Source organism: Corylus avellana, chromosome 9 (assembly GCF_965113065.1).
Source record: "Corylus avellana chromosome 9, dhCorAvel1.hap1.2, whole genome shotgun sequence".
In the NCBI taxonomy this organism is placed as follows: Eukaryota; Viridiplantae; Streptophyta; class Magnoliopsida; order Fagales; family Betulaceae; genus Corylus; species Corylus avellana.
Window position 1 is genome coordinate 22,038,509 of NC_142498.1, and position 22,771 is coordinate 22,061,279.

The following is a 22,771-nucleotide window of genomic DNA, read 5'->3' on the forward strand; positions in this document are numbered from 1 at the left end:
TCACAGGCTACGTTCATAATTACACGCCTCTACTTCCACTTCTGTATCACTCCTTTTCTCGTGCCGCTCGAAGCCTGACATCTCTGAAGCAGTATGGCCAGTGATTTTTACTCTCCCTTTCTCTTTCTTTTTCTCTCCAAACGTTGACATGCACTTGGGCTTCTTGTTCTGATATAGTGTCTGAAGCGTATCTTTGGAGTACATTTGGTGGAAGATATCTGAAGAGACTTTAGGGGGGCTGTTATCGAGTGCTCTCGAGTATACTACTGTTGCAGAGGTAAACAAACAAAAAAAGGGTATATGTAACAATCATAGGCTTCTTACAAAAAAAAAATCATAGGCTTCAATCAGAGGGCTTCAATCAGACTATAGGTTTTGTGGATGTATCCTTTCTTTATCCGGTTTTTTTTAGCACATCATTTTTTTATCTGTGAAAACATGTTTGGGCCTCCCGTATATAAGCTTGATCACTGGGTGGTTGGTTTAAGATTACTGGCATGGAAAACCTTCTTTTTTTTTTCTTTTCTTTTTTTTCTACGTTTTTGTTTGCTGACTCGGAAAATCACGTGTAGCGAAAACTTTCTGGCAGGATCGTGTGATAATGGATTAAGCCTAAAAAAATTTTTGTTAAGAAAAAAATGGGCTATTTTTCGCTATTTGTTAGTAATATCAAAAATGGTTTGAGAAATATTTTTTTATATTTTTATATAATATAAGGAGCTGCAATAAATTGCATTAAAGAGTGTGTGAGAATTAACAAGTATTTAAGGGTGAATTAAGAACCAATTCAATTGTTTACCGATATTGCTTACAATTAATTAGAGTAAATAATTGTCAGAAAGTTCTTGTAAGACCCACTTACTTAGGAGTATGAGAGACAAAAAAAAGATTTATACAAATAAATAACATAAATCATTTGTCTCCAAGAATTAATTCAATCAGTTAAGGCTATATGCTTAATAAAGCGGAAGTCACTAGTTCAAATTTTTCTCTCATTTTGTGCAAACATATCAAAAAAAAAAAAAAAAAAAAACATAAATCATTTTATGCTTCATAAAATTTATTTATTTTTTGTCAATTAATTTAGAATGATCAATATTTTATGCAATGGTAAATACTTACAAATAAAACACATATATTTTTTAAAAAAAGTTTTAGCCTAAAATAAAGGGAGCTCAAATGTATTTTTTAGGCCTTTAAATAATGGTTAGAATACAAAGAAGGTGAGAAAGGGATTTGTTCGGATATCCCACATCGAAAGCAAAGAATAGTATGGGTTGAAGTTCCTTCTATAGGATGGCAAATTGGAGCGCATGAAAACCATGATCCTTCAGGCAGTAAACGGGATGTGATGAGTGGTTGGTTCTCGCAATGAAAGATGCGAGATGGGTGTCCGCCCCAAAAGCCTGATTACGACAATCGGACGCTCTAATCTTAACCAATCTGATCCCAAGCTTTAAGAATTAATTCCTTAAACCCTGTACTTGGGTTTAGCATAAATCTTTTTTTTTTTATGTTTTTATTTATTCTATGCAATGCAATATTTTAATTAATAAAAGAATATTACAAAGGGGAGAGAACGAGAGGAAGAAATAAAACAAAAGAAAGCATGGGAGAAGCCGGGAAGGAAGCGGACTGTCTTACTGGAATTTATATGGAGAGCTCTCAAAGTGGAGAAGAGATGAGAAACTTTGTCTTTTTCGAAAGAAAATGTGGTTAAATATTTAGGGTTCGAAGAGTGAAAACATAATATAATTATGAGTTATACATGTTAATTTATTAATAAAGCCCAATAGATTGACCTATTTTGTCCCGAACGTTACTACATTAAACTGTAATTTTCTAATTTCATATCGGATTGGTGAATAATATTAAACATTATTATCTCTAATTATAACTCAATAGTTTATTTTAAAAAATAAATTCAACCTATGCTTCTAAATAAGTTGGGTGATGAAATGCTCACCAATGATTTGTGTATCTGTATACTTAATTTGAGTTCATACTAATTTGCACTCTGATAAAATTTTTAAGTTGGGTGTTTCAACCCTGCGCTCGTTACCAACTCAATTAGGTATTTAAGTGGATTAACTCTTAACTGATAAGCATGTAAATTGCATTTTTATTAGTGTGATAATATATATATCCAACAATTTGTTCTATAATTCAATTTAAATGTGGATTATTTTGTTTTGGTTTCTTGTACTACTTGCAGCCTGACATTTTCTGGAGGGTGTATGATAAGTCAAAACTCTTTCTCCTCTCTGACATGCACTTCAGCACTTGGGGCTTTCTCGTTCTGATAGTATCTCAAACGTATCTTTCATGGTACATTTGGTGGTAAATATCTTGAGAGACTTTAGGTCCTCTTGAATAGCGCGCTCGTGTGGACTGGGTGCTCTAAGATCGTTGACACTTGACATGGAAACACCTTCGTTTATATGCGACAAAAAATAATTAAATTGTTTTTAAAACCTTTAAAGAATGGTTGGGCCTGTAAATGTTTAGTAAAAAGATTTTTTAAAAAAAAAAAATTAATTACTCACTTTTTAAAAAGCTTATGAATTGTTAATAGATGTAGTTGCTTAGCAAATTCTTAGCCCTTTTAGCTAGTTGAATGCAGTTTCCTTTTTGCTACATGACTCAACAAAATAGAGAATAGCCAAAAACTATTTTGTCCCTATTTTGTTAAGTCAAATGTTAATGCTCTAATAGTACTAGTTTCATTTATGTAAATAGGACATTGTGGAATCCAATGTTCCAAAGGAAAAAATAATAATAATAAATTAAAAGTAGTCAACGAAGATTAATGAACAAGTACAGGGAATCGTTTATGACATTCTAGAAAATAAATTGCTCATATTAAGTATATAGATTGTAAAAGTATTTATAGGTATTATGTTTTATATGGGTGTTTTAATAGATAAAATTAAGCTTTATACACAATTTGATAAGAAGTAGAGCGAGATTGGGGATTTATTATATCTAGTATTTTGATAAATTGAAATCGAGAAATACCATAGCTAGGAAGTAATAGATTTTAGAAGAATAAGTTATTATCTTATTTCACAATATATCTTATGCTTACAAAGAGTTTATTATATAGACTTAAGAAGAGAGAGCACATCACTTAAATCAATGTTCAAATCATGCATAGTCAGCCTTTTTAATTTATGAGATTTATTACATAATAAATTCAGATTTTCTAAATTTGATCATTTAACAGGAAGTGTTACTACAATTGTATGTGTAGGTTTGAGAGTCTACTATTTTGATAGAATAATGTTATATATCTTTTTTTTTTTTTTATCACTTTGTTGATGTACCATTGTTAATTAATTATTGAATTTTTGTTTTTAAATGCTATGTGTACCAAATTTTTTATTAAGAGATGAGTATCAAACTAATGTAAAATTTATTCATTTGTACTCGTAGCATTTCATTTGATAAATTATTTTGAGCATCTCCAATAAATAAGTTTCACATAATTTTATTACCTATCTCTTGGTAAAATATTTGACATTCCTAACATTTTTTTTTTTTTAATAAAAATTGATGGGCTAGTGTATCACATAAATCAAGTATGATAAAAAAATATATTTTCTGACCTTTTTCATTCTGATTATCGTTGGTTATGACACTTTAAATTAAAATAGAAAAAATGAATGATTAAATTAATCTTTATGAGTGTTGGGTGGTGGAATTCAATTCAATCTATTAATTGAAAATGAATGATTAAATTAAGCAACAATAAGTGTGGCCAAACCACATTTTAAAGAGCTCACTATTACCACTGAGCTATGGCCCAAAACCAGACGCTCTGTTCGCCAAAAAATTTTGCCACTAACCACAACAAAAAGAGAAACTAAGGCACTAACACAGAAGCCAGAAATGAGTCGGTCGAACTGGCCAGGAAATACTTGAACTAGTATTGTAGGGCTTTACCCAATAAGGGAGCCCTTCCAGAAATTCTCAAAGGCCTGGGCTTAACCCAGGCCTATGAGGGGGGTTGGAAATAGTTTTCAACCAGCAATAGACGCGCCTCGGTTAGAACCTCACTAGCTGCGTCATTGCCCCAAGCGCAAAGATACAAAAAACGGTGTTACCCATCTATTTTTGTAGACCTCGTTTGCCTCCGCTAAGTAGTATTTGTCCGATGTGGGACTTAGAGTCGGACCACAAGCGTATCTCAAAGTCGAAGCTTTTCGCGGATTGTTGAAGAAGCAGAGTAGCGTCCTTGGCAAATTTGTGGGATGTTTCGATATGTAAATCCAACTCCCATCAGCTACATGTTTTGAACTTAGGGGAGATTAATTTAAGGGAACAATTGGCTTTGTTCGATAACATTTTTTTTCTTCTTCTTCTTCTTCATTTCTCTTTTTTAAATAAAAAATTCAAAACACAATATACTCCAAATTACTTTTACATTTATGTCACATCATAACATTTTTTTTAAACAAACACTAAAAAATACCATTTTAAACCAGTAACAAACGATTTTTGTTGGTCATTAATCAACATGCATTCAAGCTTAATCAACTTAAGTTTCATGTCATTTATTGGATTAGGTGGAACAAAGTTTTCTTCCAATTTGTGTTATAATTTTTTTTTTTTTTTGACCTAGTCTATTAAATTGACATTTGTATTTAGAGAATGTGACGTCTATCCTTACAGTATGTGATTCTCACATGCATTTAAAAATGCATATGAAAATCATATATTTTAAGAATAGATGTCAATTTAATAGACCATCCTTTGTTCTAATTTAAATGAAAACTTTGTACATATACTCTCTTCAAACTAACATGTAATTTGCAATATCTCCCAAAACTTTCAATTGAAGCAATGCCTCCATCCCCATCCACCCTAACTACCAAAAAATTAATGTATCCTGAATGACAAAAAAAAACTGGCGTGGGTCTTCACGGGGCCTTTTCACTATTTTTTTTTGTTCGAATTTAGAGAAGTATTTTAAATATTTTTCGTGACAAAGAGTATGTTACAATTTTTCGATAATATTTCAGGAACATAATTACTGAGAAAAAGACTACAAATTGAATGATAGTCCAAACAAGGTTTGTATACATTTGAATTCATAATTACTGATAATTTCATCCCCAGCCCACACCTCCTGCATCATTTCGCATTCTGAAGCCCATCCCAACCCCAAGATTGAGGATGGTTAAGAAGGGGCTCAAGCCCAAACAATGTGCCTGTGTGAGTGCATTTTTCTTTCACAGCTCTCCCTCTCTGTCTCTTATTGCTCTTTTTTTTTGGCTCCAGACCAACCAGACCTCTGTCCCAGATCCACCACAGAACCCGCAGCCAAATACCATCTCCCAAGCCCTACTTCATTTCTTCAATTTGTGTTAAAGGCTGCCCAAGAAGAGCTAGACATCCATGTAGGGAAAGGATAAATGGGTGCAAGAATCTGATATCAACAACCTATACCCACCAGGTCCCCTCACAGGATTGCGCGGGGCCATGGAAGACTGTAACATTGGCGATTGCTATGTTCCCAAGGGCACTTGTTTCATCATTAACTTATGGAAAATAACCATAAGAGTAGTGGTTCAATGGTTTAAGGAAGTTTTCAAGTGTCAGAGAATGTATTAGGGCAAAAGTTCAAATTTCCATAATGAAGAATCATCACTTATGCCTGATTAGTATTAGTCACCTGGATTCTCATTGATGTTCGGACGGAGATGGGTCAAGCTATGATTCAATCGGATTTGAGAGAGCACCTGCAGTTCTCATCGTCTAGGTCCCTCTTGTGCAGCTCTTACGCCTAGGTAAGTAGCCACAATTGGTCTTTCCGACCTACCTTTTTGCTAAAAAAAATAAAAATTATGGAAGATAAATTGCTTGTATTAAGTAGATAGATTGTGTAAATGTTTATAAGTATTACGTTTTATATTGGTTTTTTATTAGATTAAATTAAGCTTTATACACAATTTGATTAGGAGTATAGTGAGGTTGGGGATTTATTATATCCACTATTTTGATAGATTGAAATCGAGAAATACCACAGCTAGGAAGCATTACCACAGTTGTACTTGTGGGTTTGAGAGTAAGACTATTTTGATCAAAGAATGCTATATATCTGTTGGTGTTGCATTGTTAATTAGTTACTGATTTTTTTTATTTTTTATTTTTACTTTAATGATGTGAAATTTATTCACTAATACTCGTAATATTTCAAAAGATTTCAATATAAAATTTAACACTCCTAACATTTCTTATATATTATCATAGCTTATGACGTATAATGAGCGTCTGAGTAAAATTCAATTCAATCCATTAATTTTTTTCAAAAAAAATAAAAAGAAGTCCATCCCAATCAACAATTTTGGAAAACTCACTATTAACATTGCGCTATAGCCTATAGGCAATAAACCAGGCTAGCTGTTCGCCAAGCTTTTAGGCTTACGAACCACACAGATAATTTCATTAAATCCAAAGGTGAAACTCGAAGCCCAAGGCATATCTATACAAAAGCCCGTAGAGGGCCGAGGAATTTTTGACCTAGAAATTGTAGGGCTTTTCCCCAAAGGGAGCCCTTCCAGAAATTCTCAAAGGCCTGGGCCTAACCCAGGCCTATGAGGGGGTTTGGAAATAGTTTTCAACCAGCAATAGACGCGCCTCGGTTAGAACCTCACTAGCTGCGTCATTGCCCCAAGCGCAAAGATACGGAGTACCGTGTCACCCATCTCGTTTTGTATTCCTCGCTTGCCTCCTCTAACTAGTATTTGTCCGATGTGGGACTAAAAGTCGGAGCACAAATGCCATCTCAAAGTCAAAGCTTTTAGTGGATTGTTTAGGGAGCAGAGTAGCGTTCTTGGCAACTTTGAATGATGGGAGATGATAACAGTACCTTCTCGTCTCTCACTTCCATTACGTGCTCTCTCATACAGTCATCACTACCCTCTGATTCTTTACAAACTCTTCAGCCGAAGAAAAATCCACAATGCTCTTTTCCCTCTATTCTTCTCTCCGACATGTACAAATCAAGAACCACTTGTTTCCGCTCTAATTTTTGCTGTAAAGTCTTGCTCTTCCGTTTCGTACTGCCGGGCAATTCATGCTCGGGTGGTGAAATCTGTAAATTACAGTGATGGGTTTATTGGTGATCAATTGGTGTCTGTGTACTTAAAATATGGCTGTGCAGAAGATGCGCAGATGTTGTTTGATGAAATTCCTAATAAGGATGTTGTCTCCTGGAATTCGTTAATTTCCGGGTTTTTGAACGGGGGGTTTATTGGTAAGTGCCTTAGTGCATTTTTCACAATGAAGTTTGAGATGGGAATGAAACCTAACGAGGTTACATTGTTATCTATAGTCTCAGCCTGTAGTGATATGGGAGCTCTAGATATAGGCAAGTACATTCATGGGTATGCACTGAAAATGGGGATGTTGTTGGAAACCAAGGTTGTTAATTCTCTTGTTAATATGTATGGCAAGTCTGGGAATTTAGATGCGGCTTGTCGAATATTTGAGGCAATATCCATTAAGAGTATTGTTTCCTGGAATTCAATGATCGTGATTTACACCCAGAATGGGTTTGCAGAGGAAGGTGTGAGTTGTTTTAATTTGATGAGAATGGCTGGAGTTAAGCCTGATGAAGGTACTATGGTTGCCTTGCTTCGGGCTTGTGAAGATTTAGGTGTAGGAAAACTAGCAGAGGGCATTCATGGTGTAATTTTCAGCTGTTGTCTTAATGCAAATGAAAGAATTGCAACTGCACTTTTGAATCTGTATGCGAAGTTGGGGAGATTAAATGCATCACGCAAAGTTTTTGGAGAGATGATTCATCCAGACATAGTAGCTTGGACAGCCATGCTTGCAGGCTATGCTGTCCACGGGTTTGGAAGAAAAGCAATGGAGCTCTTTGAATACATGGTTAAGGAAGGTTTAGAGCCTGATCATGTCACCTTCACGCATTTGTTAAATGCTTGTAGCCATTCAGGGTTTGTCAAGGAGGGAAGGTATTACTTCAAGATCATGTCTGAAGTGCATGGAATTGAACCCCAGTTGGATCACTACTCATGCATGGTTGATCTTCTAGGCCGCTCTGGTCTTCTGAATGATGCTTATGAGCTGATTATAAACATGCCAATGGAGCCTAATTCTGGTGTCTGGGGGGCCCTCCTTAGTGCTTGTCGGGTTTATGGTAACATTGAGCTTGGGAAAGAAGTTGCAGAGCGACTGATTGCTTTAGACCCATTAGACCCCCGAAACTATATCATGCTTTCGAATATATTCTGTGCTGCTGGTCTATGGAGAGATGCTTCAAAGGTGAGGGCTTTAATGAAGGATAGAAGTCTCATCAGAAACCCCGGTTGCAGTTTTATTGAACATGGAAACAAAATCCATAGATTTGTAGTTGGTGATCGATCTCACCCTCTATCGGAGAAGATATATGTAAAATTGGAAGAACTGATTGGAAAGATTCGGAAGGCCGGATTTGTGTCTAAAACTGAATGTGTTCTACATGATGTTGAAGAGGAGGTTAAAGAGGATATGATCAACAAACACAGTGAGAAGCTAGCCATTGCCTTTGGCCTTTTGGTGACCAATGCAGGTATGCCGTTAATCATAACAAAGAATCTTAGAATATGTGGCGACTGTCACAGCACCGCAAAGTTCATCTCACTGGTTGAGAAGCGTACCATCATAATACGAGATTCAAAGCGATTTCACCACTTTGACAATGGATTGTGCTCTTGTGGTGATTATTGGTGAAACTCTGCATCAATCAAAATGATGATTTACAAATTACAGCATGATTATCGCAGAACAATCACTTGAATGTAAGAAACTCTTATCTCTTAAACATAACTATTTTGTCTTTGCATTACAAGTTTCTAGTAGTTTGTATGAAACATTGGTTTAATTGAAAGTTTTATGGGACATTACAAATCGTGTGATAGTATGATGCTATAAACCTGCTTGATGTATCGTATGATGCTATAATTTGAATCCATAAAATCCATTGTTGTGCTCCGATGCAGCTATAAACAAGGATGGAACTATGGGCTGAGGGGCCATGCCCCCTCTCTAGTTTTAAACTTTTCCTTTAATATATATATATATATATATATATATATATATATATATATATATATATATATATATTAGCTTAAAAATTATGAAATCCAATTTTTCCCCGCTTTCTTTTGGACAAAAAATTATTTGAATCCGAAAATTGAACAAAGGACCTGTTTCATTTTTTTTCCTGGTAATTGAATGGATCGTGTTCATTGTGGAATAAAATTAAAAGCCATCTTATCGTTTACTTCATTGAAAACTTGAACCTCCACCGGTGGCGATGTGCATTTATTAATATTTTGTTTTATGAACATTATTTTCCAATGGTGGCCCAACTCTAGCCCCATCGTTTACGTAACCTTGGCTTGTTTCTAAAGAAAAGCATCTTTACAAACCATGGTCCACTAGTGGACCAATCAATATAATTGCTGTGTTATTTTTCAAATATAATTGCCTTGTTGGACCAGCATTCACGCCACATTTCCCCTTTATTTTGTAAGTCTCTTTTGGCGGGGGGAAAGATGATACTGCAGTGTTAAGGGTATTATAATTTTTTTATTTTTATAAATTAATATGATAATCTATGTATGAATTGACATGTAACATTTATTAAGTTAGCTATTAACGAATTAAATCCGTTTGTCAAAATTATAATATATAATAATAAATAGTTGATATATAATAATAAAAATTATAATACTTCAAATTTGTTTATATTAAATAGTTGATTCGATAATAAAAATTGTAATACCTCAAATATAATAAGAACTATAATACCTTAATTCAAGGTAATAGCAAATGAATAAAACCCAAAGATCCATTGTTATGAATCATACAGCTACATAAACATAATAAAATGATTGTGAAATGAAAATATAATCCTAAACCTTTAATCATTATTAAATTAAACCATCGCTGTGTATCAATTTCTATAAAAATAGAATCCTTAGTCAACTCAAGTTTGGTCAGATAGGAATTATCAACTACCTGACCATAAACGGTACTTGACACGGTGTAATTTAGATCAAAGACGGTGAGGGGTTTTGGTCTGACAGATACACGTAATTATCGGATAAATCGCACGGTTTAACTCTCAATGCAAATTAATTAAACAGATACACATTCCTACTACTGAGATTAGATCAAACGGTTCAGATCGACCATGAAGACCAGATAAGATGAAAGTGGGCCCACAAGTGTCAGTGAGTCAGCGATTCCCACCACCACCGAGTTGAGGAGCCAGAGTCACCTCAGTCCAAAACGGTAGATGCTTGAGAATATACCAGTGGTCACCTCCTCGCGAAGTTGCCAAACACAAACAAACCCATCAGCCGCGTTTGAAGCCCATTGGGATAACGCCACCCTCTTCCTAATCCCCATACGATTACCATATTATATGTCCACTCCTATTTGGCTATTTCTACAATTTTACTCCCACTTTGATTCTCCACGTTGAAAAACTCTCTTCTACACGTTATTATTATCACACTCCCTCTCAAACTGAGACCACCAAAGCCAACCTTCAGAGCTTTTGGCCATGGCTTCTCCTTCAACGCTCTCCCTCTCTGATCAGCAACATCTTATCGAGAAACTCCAGGTTTTCAAGATTCAAGGTCGCGATAAGCGTGGCCGCAAGGTGCTCCGCGTCATCGGAAACCTCTTCCCAGGTAATTAATTAAGAACGTCGTCGTTCTGGGGTTCCTTTTGTATGAACTAGAATCACCCTTTTTAAGGTTAATTTGTTGTTATGTTTTGTGATCAGCTCGGCATGTGAGTTGTGACGCTTTGAAGACGTATTTGGAGGAGAAGATTTTCGTCAACTTAGGGGAGAAGCCGTTTTCGGTGGTGTACGTGCACACGGGTGTGCGAAGGACCGACAACTTTCCCGGAATCTCTACCCTACGATCAATCTACGACGCTATTCCGATCAACGTCAGGGATCATCTTGAGGCCGTTTATTTCGTGCATCCGGGACTACAGGCCAGACTCTTCCTCGCCACCTTCGGACGTTTGATTTTCAGTGGAGGGTAAGATTCGAATCTATTGCTTTAATTGACCTTCTGATGATGCAGTCAAAAAGCTATATACATTAATCAAGTCTTTTTGACGCTCTAATTGTGCAAATTAACTGCAGGTTGTATTGGAAGCTGAAATACGTGAACAGGCTGGAGTTTCTGTGGGAGCACGTGAGGAGGAAGGAGATCGAGATTCCAGAATTTGTGTGTGATCACGATGAGGAGCTGGAGTACCGTCCGATGATGGACTACGGGATGGAGAGCGATCACCCTAGAGTTCCCGGTCCGCCCTCGGTGGACTCTCCAGTGTCTATGTATTCCATGAGGTGTATTGCATGATAGGTCCAGTAGTACTGATTTTCTTTTCTTGTTGAAGAAGGATGTAAATATCTACGCGAATCTTGACATAATGTACAAAGAATGCCGTGCCAGCAAAATCAAAGTTGAAAAAAATCACAGCTTAGCCGAGAATTATTTTATATTATTATTTTTTTAAATAGCAGTTTAAAAGACTATATTTTCTAAGCAAAAGTAGGTTTGACTCTTACCTAGCATGCTGCAGTTTTATTTTGTCCTTCATGTTGGTTAGCTTTCAATCTCCAGGCTTACTCTGAAGAAAATATATATATAACTTAATTCCTAAATGGATCAGATCCTTCACATTTCACGAGAAACTAAGATTTAATAATATATATATATGGGGAATATATTCTCAGCTAGTTTAAAATTTTAATTTTTATATATATGGTTTGGTTTGGAGATCTTGCCAGGGTACTATGGGCCAGACAATTAGCCTAGTTCGGGCTCAGAGAAAACAAAAACAACACAAGCTTGGCCCAAAAAGTTTTATGAACTGTACCTGTACTTAACCACTCCTCCCATCCCCTAACCTGGCCCTTTATGCCACGGCCGCTGAGCACAATTATATTTGGATCAAGAGCCCAATCCATTCCGTAACACATAGCAAGCGACTCTAACGCCGTCTCGATCTGTGGCAAAACTCACTGCTAGCTCCTCGCCAATGAAGATTCAATTTTGTGAACCAAACTGAATGCGCATTACACGAATAAAATGGTAGCAAACGGCATGGTAAAGAGATAATATTTTCATCCCATAACTTGTAGACGAAGATGCCTCTATCTGAACCAATAAAATCACGACTAGCACCACTACCATGGTAAACAAAATGATCGTCCGCAAAATAAATACAATTCTGTAGACATTTCCGATAATCATATATAATAAGTAGTCGGATAGCTAGCTAGCAAGGATTTTGTGAACATCTTCGAACATCGGATGCAGGCAACGATATTAATTAAATATTTTTAATAGACTAATTAAAAATGTATACATACAATGATTCTAGATAGATCAATTGAACATGTACGTATAAAAAATGAAAAGACATTTAAATGTGTTTATGCTAGCTATACAAACAAAAACAAATGAATAGACAACTGACTGTTTTTGGATAGGGGAATTGAATGGATCCACATAGAAAAGGAAAGGGCGCCATCAAATGTTTCTAAATAGATTAATTAAACAAGAACACCTTGGAGAAACGAAAAGACATTCATATGTTTATCCTATATTAATTAAATGTATTCACATAGAAAAACGAAAGATCATCAAATGTTTCTAGATAGATTAATTAGGCATGCATACGTAAAAAATTGAAAAGACATTTTAATGTTATTGGATAAACTAATTAAACCGAACATGATCATCAGCTAAAATATAATATCCAGTTAGTTATAGTGAAATGGTATTTGTGTCTTTTCACTTTTTTAAGGGACAAAAATACCCTTCCACAATAACTAGCTAAATATTGTCCACTTCATTTGCAGTGGAAATGATCATAATTCTAATTAAACAAGTACACTTTAGAAAAATAATCAGAATAACTATTTTATGGTTAATATTATATTTCACATATTTAATGGTACTAAGAGCTCTAAATCTAATTTTTACCATGAAATAATTATCCTTCATTTTTCTTGAATTATTCATCTTTATTACTTGGAAATTAATCATAGAATACAACATATCAGTTGTTTGGATAGTAAGAGCATTCACATTAGTTTATGTATATTTTTATGTAGAATGACTAATCAAACCCCACTTTATCTAGTTTAATTAATAAGTTTTAATAGACATCTTACATCCGATTATCTTTTTTTATCTATATCATTTAAATATTATTTCTTTATTTTTTTTTAGAAGGATTATATTTTTCCTAAACATCATATTTTTCAACTTTTTTTAAAAAGAGAGATATTGATAGAGAAATAATATATTAATGAGATGAATGTATGAACAGTGCATGCTACAGGTAGTGGTACACTATTCACAAATGCAACGATAATGTATTTTGCATTTGAGATGCATAATCCGATGCAAAAAGGTTTTTAATATTTTGCTTATCTATTTTAGATAAAAGTAAGAAATAAATAAACCATTGTGAGTGCTCTATAAATTGAATGTCAATGATATCACATGGGAGGATTTGAAATTGAATAATGCTATACATCACTCTTTAATCACTATTAGTATGGTCATTTCAATAAAAAAAAAAAAAAAAACTTTCATGCATCACATGTTATAGAGGATCATGCCACATCAACCTTGTAGTAATACAAAAGTGATGTATAGATATACTATTTGAAGTAATTGTTGTACTATTTAATAAAGAGTAACGCTATTTAATCGGGATTCACAATGAGTGAAACTTGGGAGCACTGCAATTAGTGGTTCCCACAAAAATGTAAAGGGATTTTTTTTTTTTTTTTTTTTTTTTGTTCATTCGGATGAAAAAAAGTGGTTTGTAGGATTCTTCTATACTATATATTATAATTTTATCCAATAATACTGACTTGTGACCATTGAACTAATCAATGTTAACTAATAATAATAAAAATAAAAAAATTGAATATTTGGTTGAGATAGACACATCAACCTTGTTAGATGAAAAAAAGAAAAAGAAATATGCTGCCCAAGTGAGATTATCCCGAAATTTATCTCTTGTTTCCCAATTCCTACCTCCATAATCGGTAATCCCTGCTCCTCGCACTTACATTGAAGAAGGTCGAATTTTAGCACGGATTTGGTGTAACCCAAATTGAAGGCCCATAGGGATTTATCAGCCAACAAGTTTCGAAGCTCCCACCCGACAACTTGAATATACGAAAATAATAAGACGGAAAAGGTTCATCATCTTCCGTGAAATAGATACAATTTCCTAAACATCCCCTAAAACCAGAAGCCAAAAACGACACCGATGACTTACTCCCAATAAACAACATCCGATCACCCAAGTTTGTAACCCTATCCCACCGTTGCTCGCTCCAATTCATTTTGAAAACCTCAAACCACACCGTATTGTAAGATTCGAGGTCTCCGTTGTCGTAGAATTTCCGACTCACATACCGCCTTGCCAACAATAACTCGTCATCCCCTGAATTAACCAAATACAGCATGACGGCGCCAACCCGTTTATGGAACAGTAACGGCGGTCTGATAATCGAGACGATCGGTGACGCGCCGTTTATATCGCACACCGCAATCACGCCGTGATAGTCCACCCCGTAGAATAGGCCGTTGTAATATACAACGTCCGCGAAGGAAAACATCGTGCGGGGTATCAAAGTCCATGTTTCATCGCCCTTCTTACAGTACGCTAAAACATTAGCGTACACGCCGCAGCAAATCGCCAACGCGATGAAGTTGTTGTTGCCGAGTGGGGCCGAAGAGAAAACGACTTTCTTGATATACAAGTGGAGCCTTTTCCGCAGAGTCTGTGTCTGTGGGAACGTGAATTGGAACGCATCGACTTCAGAGTAGTTGAAGCTCTGGGCTTTGGGGTAGGCAGAGAACGGAGGGAGGTGGAGGCTGGCTTGGGTTAGAGGGTTTAAGAGAAGGACCGCTCGAGACTCGTCGCTGTAGTCGAGGAACACGACCCAGCCGTGGGACGAGCCGCAAAAGCGCGTGTCGTATGAGAGGGCCTCTGGGACCTCGAGATGGCGAATTTTGCGGGCACAGGGGTCGAAAAACACGCGATCACATGAGCCATGGGACTCGTCGCTGTAGTCGAGGAGCATGAGCCATGGGAGTTGAGGAGGGAGGTGGCGCGGGGTGTTTGGGACAGAGGATCGCCAGCTGTGACAGACGGCGCAGAACCGGAGGTAATCGGCGTAGATCTTAAGGTTGTCGGCGATTGATATCAGTAATTCTTGCGGGAGTTGCGTCCAATCAACGGCCATTTTCTTACGGGAGTTCTTGATTTCAGTAGTTCTAGCGGCAGTTGCGTCCAATCTTAAAGAAAGCAAAGAAATTGCTTTTGGCGGAATAATTACAATTAAAATTAAGTTTAACAACCTTTTTATAGTAACTAGGAGAAGTAATACAACTAGATAACTTAATACTTAAAAGAGAGATAAACTAAATTAAAGATAATTACAAGAGTGTTACAACTAAAACCGGAGAGAAGAAGAGATCTGTTTGGATTCAAATTGAATCCAAAACTAGATAACTTAATACAAAGAGAGAAAAATTAAATTAAAGATAATTACAAGAGTGTTACAATTAAAACCGGAGAGAAGAAGAGATCTGTTTGGATTCAGATTGAATTTAAAGCTAGATAACTTAATACAAAGAGAGATAAACTAAATTAAAGATAATTACAAGAGTGTTACAACTAAAACCGGAGATAAGAAGAGATATGTTTAGATTCAGATTGAATCCAAAACAGAGTTTGCGTAGGAGTAGCATGCAGGTGCTTGCGCTCGAGCGCTATCTCAAGCGCACTCTCGCTTGGTTGCTGTACTTCAACTGCTAGACAATCCTTAACACTCAACGGCCATTTTTCTGCAGATTTCCTAATTTTCTAGGAATTGAGAGACTTGAGAGGGCAATGTATTGTAGCAAATCTTGGTGGCCTAATCTGAGGGTGGCTGAAACGCATCCTCACATCAATCGGAGCGAAAAAAAACAAGAGAGGAAAAAGGTAGCCTAATATGTTACATTGCATTCTACCCACCATCTAAAAAAACAAAAAAGCATATCTCAGGAAGTAATGGTGCATGTTTTTGTTTTTATTTTTATTTTTTGATTGATGCGAAAGAAATGACTTCGACACAGCTACGGCTAGTCCTCATAGCCATTCTCTGTTCCCGGCAAAAAAATTAATTAAATTAATTTAAGAAGTTTGTCATCAACTATAATAATCGTATTTAATAATATATTTTGAAGGATATTTTTATTTTTAACTTTAAAAAGTGATCTAATTTAATATAAATTAAAATACTTTCTATATATTTGAAAGAGTATTTTATGCTTGTGATGTTTGTTCATATTTTTATTTTACAGAAAACTATAAACAAAAGGTAGAAAATAAAAGTACCATCCTATAGTTACCTACTTGAGAGGGATTACATTAAGAGATTGAAAACAAGATTTAGGTCCTGCATAATTGAGCGTGTTTATATATCATATTCAAGTCGTATTAGCTCTAATCAAATATAATCCAATTACTTACAAAAAATATATATATATATAATCCGATTAATTTAATTTAACAAATTAAATAGGAAAAAGTTCACATAACCCCTTCAAATTACCACTCAATTGACAATGTCTCCCCTCAAACTTTCAATTGTGATAATGTCCCCTTCAAACTATAAAAAATTGTCAATGTTCCCCACAATAACAAAATTATCCTTAGTAAATTTTTTTTAAAAAAAAACTAAAACTTCTAGAAAAGACCTGAAACTAACCAAAAAAAAAATATATATATATATCTATTTTTTTAAAAAAATCAATTTTATAAGAAAAAAATTAAAAGAATTTCGATTTTTTTATATAAAAATTGAAAATTTTCGTTTTTTTTTTTTTTAATTTTTTTTTTAAAATTTTTGTTTTATAATTTTATTTAAATAAAAATTTACGTTTTTAAAAAAATAAAATTTTCATTTAATAAAATGAATTTTTTTAAAACTAAATAAAAAAAAAATTTTAAATAAAATTTTCCGTTTTAAAAAAAAAAAAAAAATTTGTTTTATTTTTTTTAAAAAATATTATTTTTAAATTAATTTTTTTTGTTTTTTTTTTTGAATTTATAGGGATATTTTTGTCTTATTGAGAAATTTATAGGGGCATTTTTGTCTTATTGCTAGTCTTGGGGGGACATTAACAATGTTTTGGTAGTTTAGAAGGGGGCATTGTCACAATTGAAAGTTTGGGGAGACATTATCAATTAAGTGGTAGTTTGAGGGGACTATGTGGACTTTACCCAATTAAATATCTCAATCTTAATCCAATAAACACAACTAATAACTAAACAAATTAGACTCTCCACCCTAACTTATAAATAGTTCTAAACAAAATTATCATTAAAAAAAAAAATTATCATTAGGAACATGCCTTGCACATGGATTGGCTTTTGGGGCCCTATGCTCTCGTCATCAACTAGTGACTTGGATTCTATTGGTTGATGGAATATGGCCAAGTGTGGTGGACTCTTCATTAACAAAGTAATGGTAGAAATTATATTTTTATTTTATAACTATTTCACATTGCTGATTCTTGATATATATAAGGATTCGTTGGGATTACCCCATCGATATTGTGAGATAATTATGAGATATAATATATATTATATTGAGAAATGTTCTCCGGATTTTATATAAACAAAGTAATTTCAGGAATTACAGATCACCCAAGGGCTCCTCGCACTTACATTCAAGGTATAATATTAGCACGGATTTGGTGTAACCCAAGTTGGAGGCCAACAATTCTTAGAACCCGGATTTCGCTGGCAAGAAGGTAACTTTTCAATGCTCCCATCCAACAACTTGAATATACCCAAATCATAGTCTCCATGAACACGATAATATTTGAAATCACTATCATCCGTGAAATAGATACGATTCCCTGAACATCCCCTAAAATCAGAAGCCAAAAACGACACCGATGAGTTTTCCCCAATAAACAACATCCGATCACCCAAGCTTGTAACTGTCTCCCACCGTGGCTCGCCCCAATTCATTCTGAAAACCTCAAACCGCAGCGTTTTGTAGGACACGACCTCGTTAGTGTCAACGTCGCCGTATTGCATATCCACATACCGCGTCACCAACAACAACTCGTCGTCCCCTGAATTTACCAAATACCGCGTGTCGCCGCCCATCAGTAACGGCGGTTTGATAAAGGAAACAATCGGCGACGCGCCGTTTACATCACACACAGCAAGCGCGCCGTGCTTGTCAACCACGTAGAATAGGTCGTTGAAATATATAACGTCCTCGCAGCAAAACATCGTGCGTGGTATCAAAGTCCATGTTAGATCGCCCTTCTTACAGTACGCAAAAATATCGCATCCGCTGATAATCGCCAGCGCGATGAAGTTGTTGCTAAGTGGGGACGAGGAGAAAACGACTTTCCTTACAGACGTTACGATCAATCCCCGAAAAGTATGCATGTACATCTCGCCCAACGGGTCGTTTATGTCGACATCTAAGAAGTTGAAGCTCTGTTCATTGGAGGGGGCAGAGAACGGAGGGAGTTCGAGGCTGGCTTGAGTGAGAGGGTTGAAGAGAAGGACCCCCGGACACTGGAAAAGGAGCACGAGCCAGCCGTGGGACGAGCCGCAAAAGAAAGAGTGGTGCGAGACGTCCTCTGGGATCTCGAGATGATGGAGTTTGCCGGCGCTTTGTAGGTCTAAGAATGCGGGATCCGATTGGTCGGATTGCGCGTTAGGTAGCATGAGCCATGGGAGCTGAGGAGGGAGGTGGCGCGGGGTGTTAGGAACGGAGGATCGGACGCTGTGACAGACGGCGCGGAAATGAATGTAATCGGCGTAGATCTTGATGCTGTCGGCGATTGATTTCAGTAGTTCTTGCGGGAGTTGCGTCCAGTCAACTACCATTTTCTGCAGATCTCCAGGAATTCAGATTTGAGAGAACAATGTAATGAATCTAACGGCGATTTGGAGAAAAAGAAAAGAAAAAGAGAGTTACAGATTTAGGTACTAACTGGCGGCATTTGATGTTGCGAGGGTCAAATTTCTACGGAGAAGAAAGAAGAAAACGAAGGAAGTTGGAAAGAGGTGAGGCGTCTGAATTAGGGGGTTTTAAGGAAGAAAGGAAGGGGCGATGGGCTCTGATTGAAACTTGAAAGTATGAGACGTTTGGATGGGTAGTTTTGGTCTTAAAGGCACAGACGGCTTAATCTGAGGGGAAATGCTTGAATTTAATAATGGTTTAAAGACTAAATACTTTTCAAGGGTTTGATAATTTTATTTTTTCTTCTATGGGGTTTGATTTTTATTATATGAGGTTTTCATAGTTTTGATAAATGATCAAGTTAGTCTCTGTCAATTGATCTAACAGAATTCTACGTGGACCAATTAGATGTTGACACGTGGCACCTACTTAATTTTTTTTTTAATTAAAAAAAAAAGAAAAAAAAATTGGGGGTGGCTCGGCCATGCCCTTTGGCCATGAAGCCACCCCCAATTTTTTTCCTTTTAATTTTAATTTTTTTTTTTTAAAAAAAAAAAAACAAAATACATTTTTTTTTTTAATTTTTTAAAAAATTAAGTAGGTGCTACCTATTATCATCTAATTGGTCCACGTGGAATTTCGTTAGGCCAATTAACGGTCAACTGACGGAGAGACTAACTTAGTCATTTATCAAAATCACATAGGCCTCATGTGATAAAAACCAAACTTTAAGAAATAAAAAATAAAGTTATCAAATCCCATAAGGTATTAAGTGTTTAACCCTTTAATAATTTCCCTCCATTAACCATCATAGGCTACTTTTATTATTTTATTATTAAAATTTTTTTAATTTTTAAATCAAAATTAAACAATAAAAAATTAAAAAGAAGTTGCAAACTTGTAAGGGGTGGTTGGCCACCCCATAGAGGTAGCTTCGGCTACCCCCAGCAAAAAAAAATTAATTAATTTTTTTTATTTAGCCATTGAAGGTGACCAAATCACCCTGAAGAGCCATATCCAATAGGCGACCACCAAACCCATTTTAGGAATAAAATGGCTTTGGCCATCGGGCATTGGGGTTGGGCCTGCTGTGATATTGTTTGTTTCGAGGACTCTTAAGTTTTGATGTGGGTGTCTAACTGTTGATTTGGCGGAGAATCCCTCGACTAAAGGTTAAAGCACTGGAATTTCCGCCCAAACATCATTAATTTTGGGCCAATCATTGATACTTCCTAGGGAATGTGTGCTTTGGGAGCCAATTAATTAACTACGTACAGTTGCTGTTGTGGCCCTCATCATCATCGTTTTTTTATTGGCAGTCATCTCTATGCATGGGTTTGCCTCATCTCATCCAAGTAGCCATTTGATCATTTTTTTACTTTCTTTCTTTCTGAGCTCTTGGGCCATTGGGCCCAACTTCTTTCAGTTGACTTCTTCGCAGCAGTGTGTCGAGTCCTCAAGCTGATGTAGGAGTCTTGGTGTATTTCGTTTATCTCTAACATTTGAATTACGTTGTATTATCATTTGGACACCAATTAAAGTTTTTTTTCATCCTTTCGACAACAAATAAAGGATCGCCTTTCACTCTGTCTCCAATGCTACACCCTTTTCTTCACCTACAAACAAACACTCTTGGGCCATAAGCTGTAACTCTTTTAAGAGGGAGAACATAAACAGAGTTTAGAGACAGAAAAATTGTTTGTTGATGATGTTGTCTAATGTGTTATGGTTTTGAGTTTTAAATTCCAAGGGTTTCAATTTGGGATTGTGGAGAACACATGGTTGTTATTTCTGTGTTCAACTTTACCAACAAGAATCAGCTTTCCATATCCACAATATTGCCGCTAATCAATTGTTCTTAATTTTTCAAGCTGGCTGCAAGTTGTAAATAATAACAGTTCCTTGATAAAATCTAATACCGGTGTAATTCGTGTAATTCCTGCAATCTCTTAAGGTTTGAACGAAATCGAAGAACAAGACTGCTTTGTCACATATCTTTGAAACATGTCCACACGTTTTACAAAGACCTAATTGTGACAATGTCTCATCCAATACACAAAACAAAAGGCAGTTTTATATATACAAAGTAGTTTCGGCAATAACAGACACATAGAGAGAAATTAATATATACACCAAAAGGCAATTAGGTCTAAATATTAAGGCACGGATTTGGCGAAATCCAAATTGGAGTCCAACCTCTCTGAGAATTGGGATCGAGATTCCGGTGGCAAAAAGGTAAAGGTTCCATGCTCCCATCCGACAACTTGAATATGCACACATCAGAGTATCCAAAACGACAGTTATTGTTGTAATCCCAATGATCCGTGAAATAGATAGAATTCCCTAAACATCCCCTAAAATCAGAAGCCAAAAGCGACACCGATGAGTTTGCCCCTATAAACAGCATCCGATCACCCAAGCTTGTAACGCTCTCCCACTGTTGCTCGCTCCAATTCATTCTGAAAACCTCACACCGATCCATTGTGAAGAGCAAACGCTCAACAAGCTCGTCGACGAACGTCACCAACAGCAACTCCTCGTCCCCTGAATTCACCAAGAACTTATTGCCGACCAAGAACTTATCGTCGTCTTGCATCCATAACGGCGGTATGATAACCGACACCATCGGCAACGCGCCGTTTACATCGCACACGGTAATGTCGCCCTCCTCTCCCACCGCGTAGAATAGGTCGTTGTAATATATAACGTCCTGCTTGCTCGAACGTGTCGTGCGGTATATCAAAGTCCATGATTGATCCCCTTTCTTACAATACGCTAAAATATTGAAATGGTGGAATATCGCTATCGCGATAAAGTTGTTGCTGCTGAGTGGGCCCGCCGAGAGAACAACTTTCTTGAGAGACGAGTGGAGTGTTCGCCGCATAGTAAGCATGTAGTCCTCCAATAGCTCCGACGACCATACTTGCTGCTCATCGAGTTCCCAGACAGCGTGATAGGCGTTGGGCAGGGCATCGAACGGAGGTAGGTGGAGCCTGGCTCGGGTGAGAGGGTTGAAGAGAAGTATCTCTAGAGACTCGTCAAGGAGCACAAGCCAGCCGTGGGACGAACCGCAGAGGCGCTTGAGGTGCCTATCGTCCTCTGGGAGCTCAAGATGGTGGAGTTTGCCGTCCGAGAGGTCGAAGAACGCACAATGGGACAGATGCGATTGCACGTGGGGGAGCATGAGCCACGGGAGCTGAGGAGGGAGTTGGCGCGGGGTGTTTGGGACGGAGGATCGCCAGCTGTGACAGACGGCGCGGAAATGAATGTAATCGGCGTAAATCTTGATGCTGTCAGCGATTGATTTCAGTAGTTCTTGCGGGAGTTGCGTCCAGTCAACTGCCATTTTCTGCAGATCTCCAGAAATTGAGATTTGAGAGAACAATGTAATGAATCTAAGGGAGGTTTTGGGGGGGCAGATTTAGGTGAAGGCCAGTTGAATCTGAGGGTCCAAAGGGAAAATTTGTACAGACAAGAAGAAAAAAAAGGAAGTTGGAAAGAAAGAGGTGAGAGGCATCGGAATTAGGGTTTTTTTGGTAGAATGGAAGGGGCAATAGGATCTGCTTGGAAGTATGAGACGTTGGTATGGGTAGTGTTGGGTCTTTTTGGCCCAGATGGCCCAAATGGCAAATGGCAAATTGCCAAATTCTTTGTGTTGCATAAAAGCAACTTTTATAAGGGTGTAGCACAAACCTAGTTCTTTGTGTCCAT

At 36.5% G+C, this 22,771-nt stretch overlaps 5 protein-coding genes and 3 non-coding genes across 8 annotated transcripts; 3 read left to right on the forward strand and 5 right to left on the reverse strand.

The window, feature by feature from the left end:
- The first annotated feature begins 1,343 nt into the window (after window positions 1-1,343).
- LOC132191158 (small nucleolar RNA Z279/snoR105/snoR108) lies at window positions 1,344-1,451 on the forward strand. The gene has a single exon (XR_009441190.2). It is a non-coding gene; the product is annotated as a small nucleolar RNA Z279/snoR105/snoR108 (small nucleolar RNA).
- A 2,486-nt stretch (window positions 1,452-3,937) lies between these two features.
- Window positions 3,938-4,089, reverse strand: LOC132191190 (U4 spliceosomal RNA). The gene has a single exon (XR_009441219.1). It is a non-coding gene; the product is annotated as a U4 spliceosomal RNA (small nuclear RNA).
- Window positions 4,090-6,537: 2,448 nt separating this feature from the next.
- LOC132189903 (pentatricopeptide repeat-containing protein At5g40410, mitochondrial) lies at window positions 6,538-8,914 on the forward strand. The gene has a single exon (XM_059604739.2). The coding sequence runs from the start codon at window positions 6,862-6,864 to the stop codon at window positions 8,740-8,742; it is 1,881 nt and encodes a 626-aa protein (XP_059460722.2). The 5' UTR covers window positions 6,538-6,861; the 3' UTR covers window positions 8,743-8,914.
- On the reverse strand, window positions 6,539-6,689 carry LOC132191191 (U4 spliceosomal RNA). Its single transcript, XR_009441220.2, has one exon. It is a non-coding gene; the product is annotated as a U4 spliceosomal RNA (small nuclear RNA).
- Window positions 8,915-10,487: 1,573 nt separating the features above from the next.
- Window positions 10,488-11,526, forward strand: LOC132190454 (uncharacterized). The gene is made up of 3 exons (XM_059605442.2): window positions 10,488-10,715; window positions 10,811-11,075; window positions 11,183-11,526. The coding sequence occupies exons 1-3, from the start codon at window positions 10,586-10,588 to the stop codon at window positions 11,400-11,402; spliced, it is 615 nt and encodes a 204-aa protein (XP_059461425.1). The 5' UTR covers window positions 10,488-10,585; the 3' UTR covers window positions 11,403-11,526.
- Window positions 11,527-14,155: 2,629 nt separating this feature from the next.
- Window positions 14,156-15,322, reverse strand: LOC132191070 (putative F-box protein At5g55150). Its single transcript, XM_059606087.2, has one exon. The coding sequence runs from the start codon at window positions 15,320-15,322 to the stop codon at window positions 14,156-14,158; it is 1,167 nt and encodes a 388-aa protein (XP_059462070.2).
- Window positions 15,323-17,740: 2,418 nt separating this feature from the next.
- On the reverse strand, window positions 17,741-19,138 carry LOC132190339 (F-box protein SKIP23-like). Its single transcript, XM_059605299.2, has one exon. The coding sequence runs from the start codon at window positions 18,982-18,984 to the stop codon at window positions 17,812-17,814; it is 1,173 nt and encodes a 390-aa protein (XP_059461282.2). The 5' UTR covers window positions 18,985-19,138; the 3' UTR covers window positions 17,741-17,811.
- A 1,907-nt stretch (window positions 19,139-21,045) lies between these two features.
- LOC148583924 (putative F-box protein At5g55150) lies at window positions 21,046-22,555 on the reverse strand. The gene has a single exon (XM_088510577.1). It carries the CDS (start codon window positions 22,404-22,406, stop codon window positions 21,210-21,212), a length of 1,197 nt encoding a protein of 398 aa, XP_088366703.1. The 5' UTR covers window positions 22,407-22,555; the 3' UTR covers window positions 21,046-21,209.
- Between the last annotated feature and the right edge of the window lie 216 nt (window positions 22,556-22,771).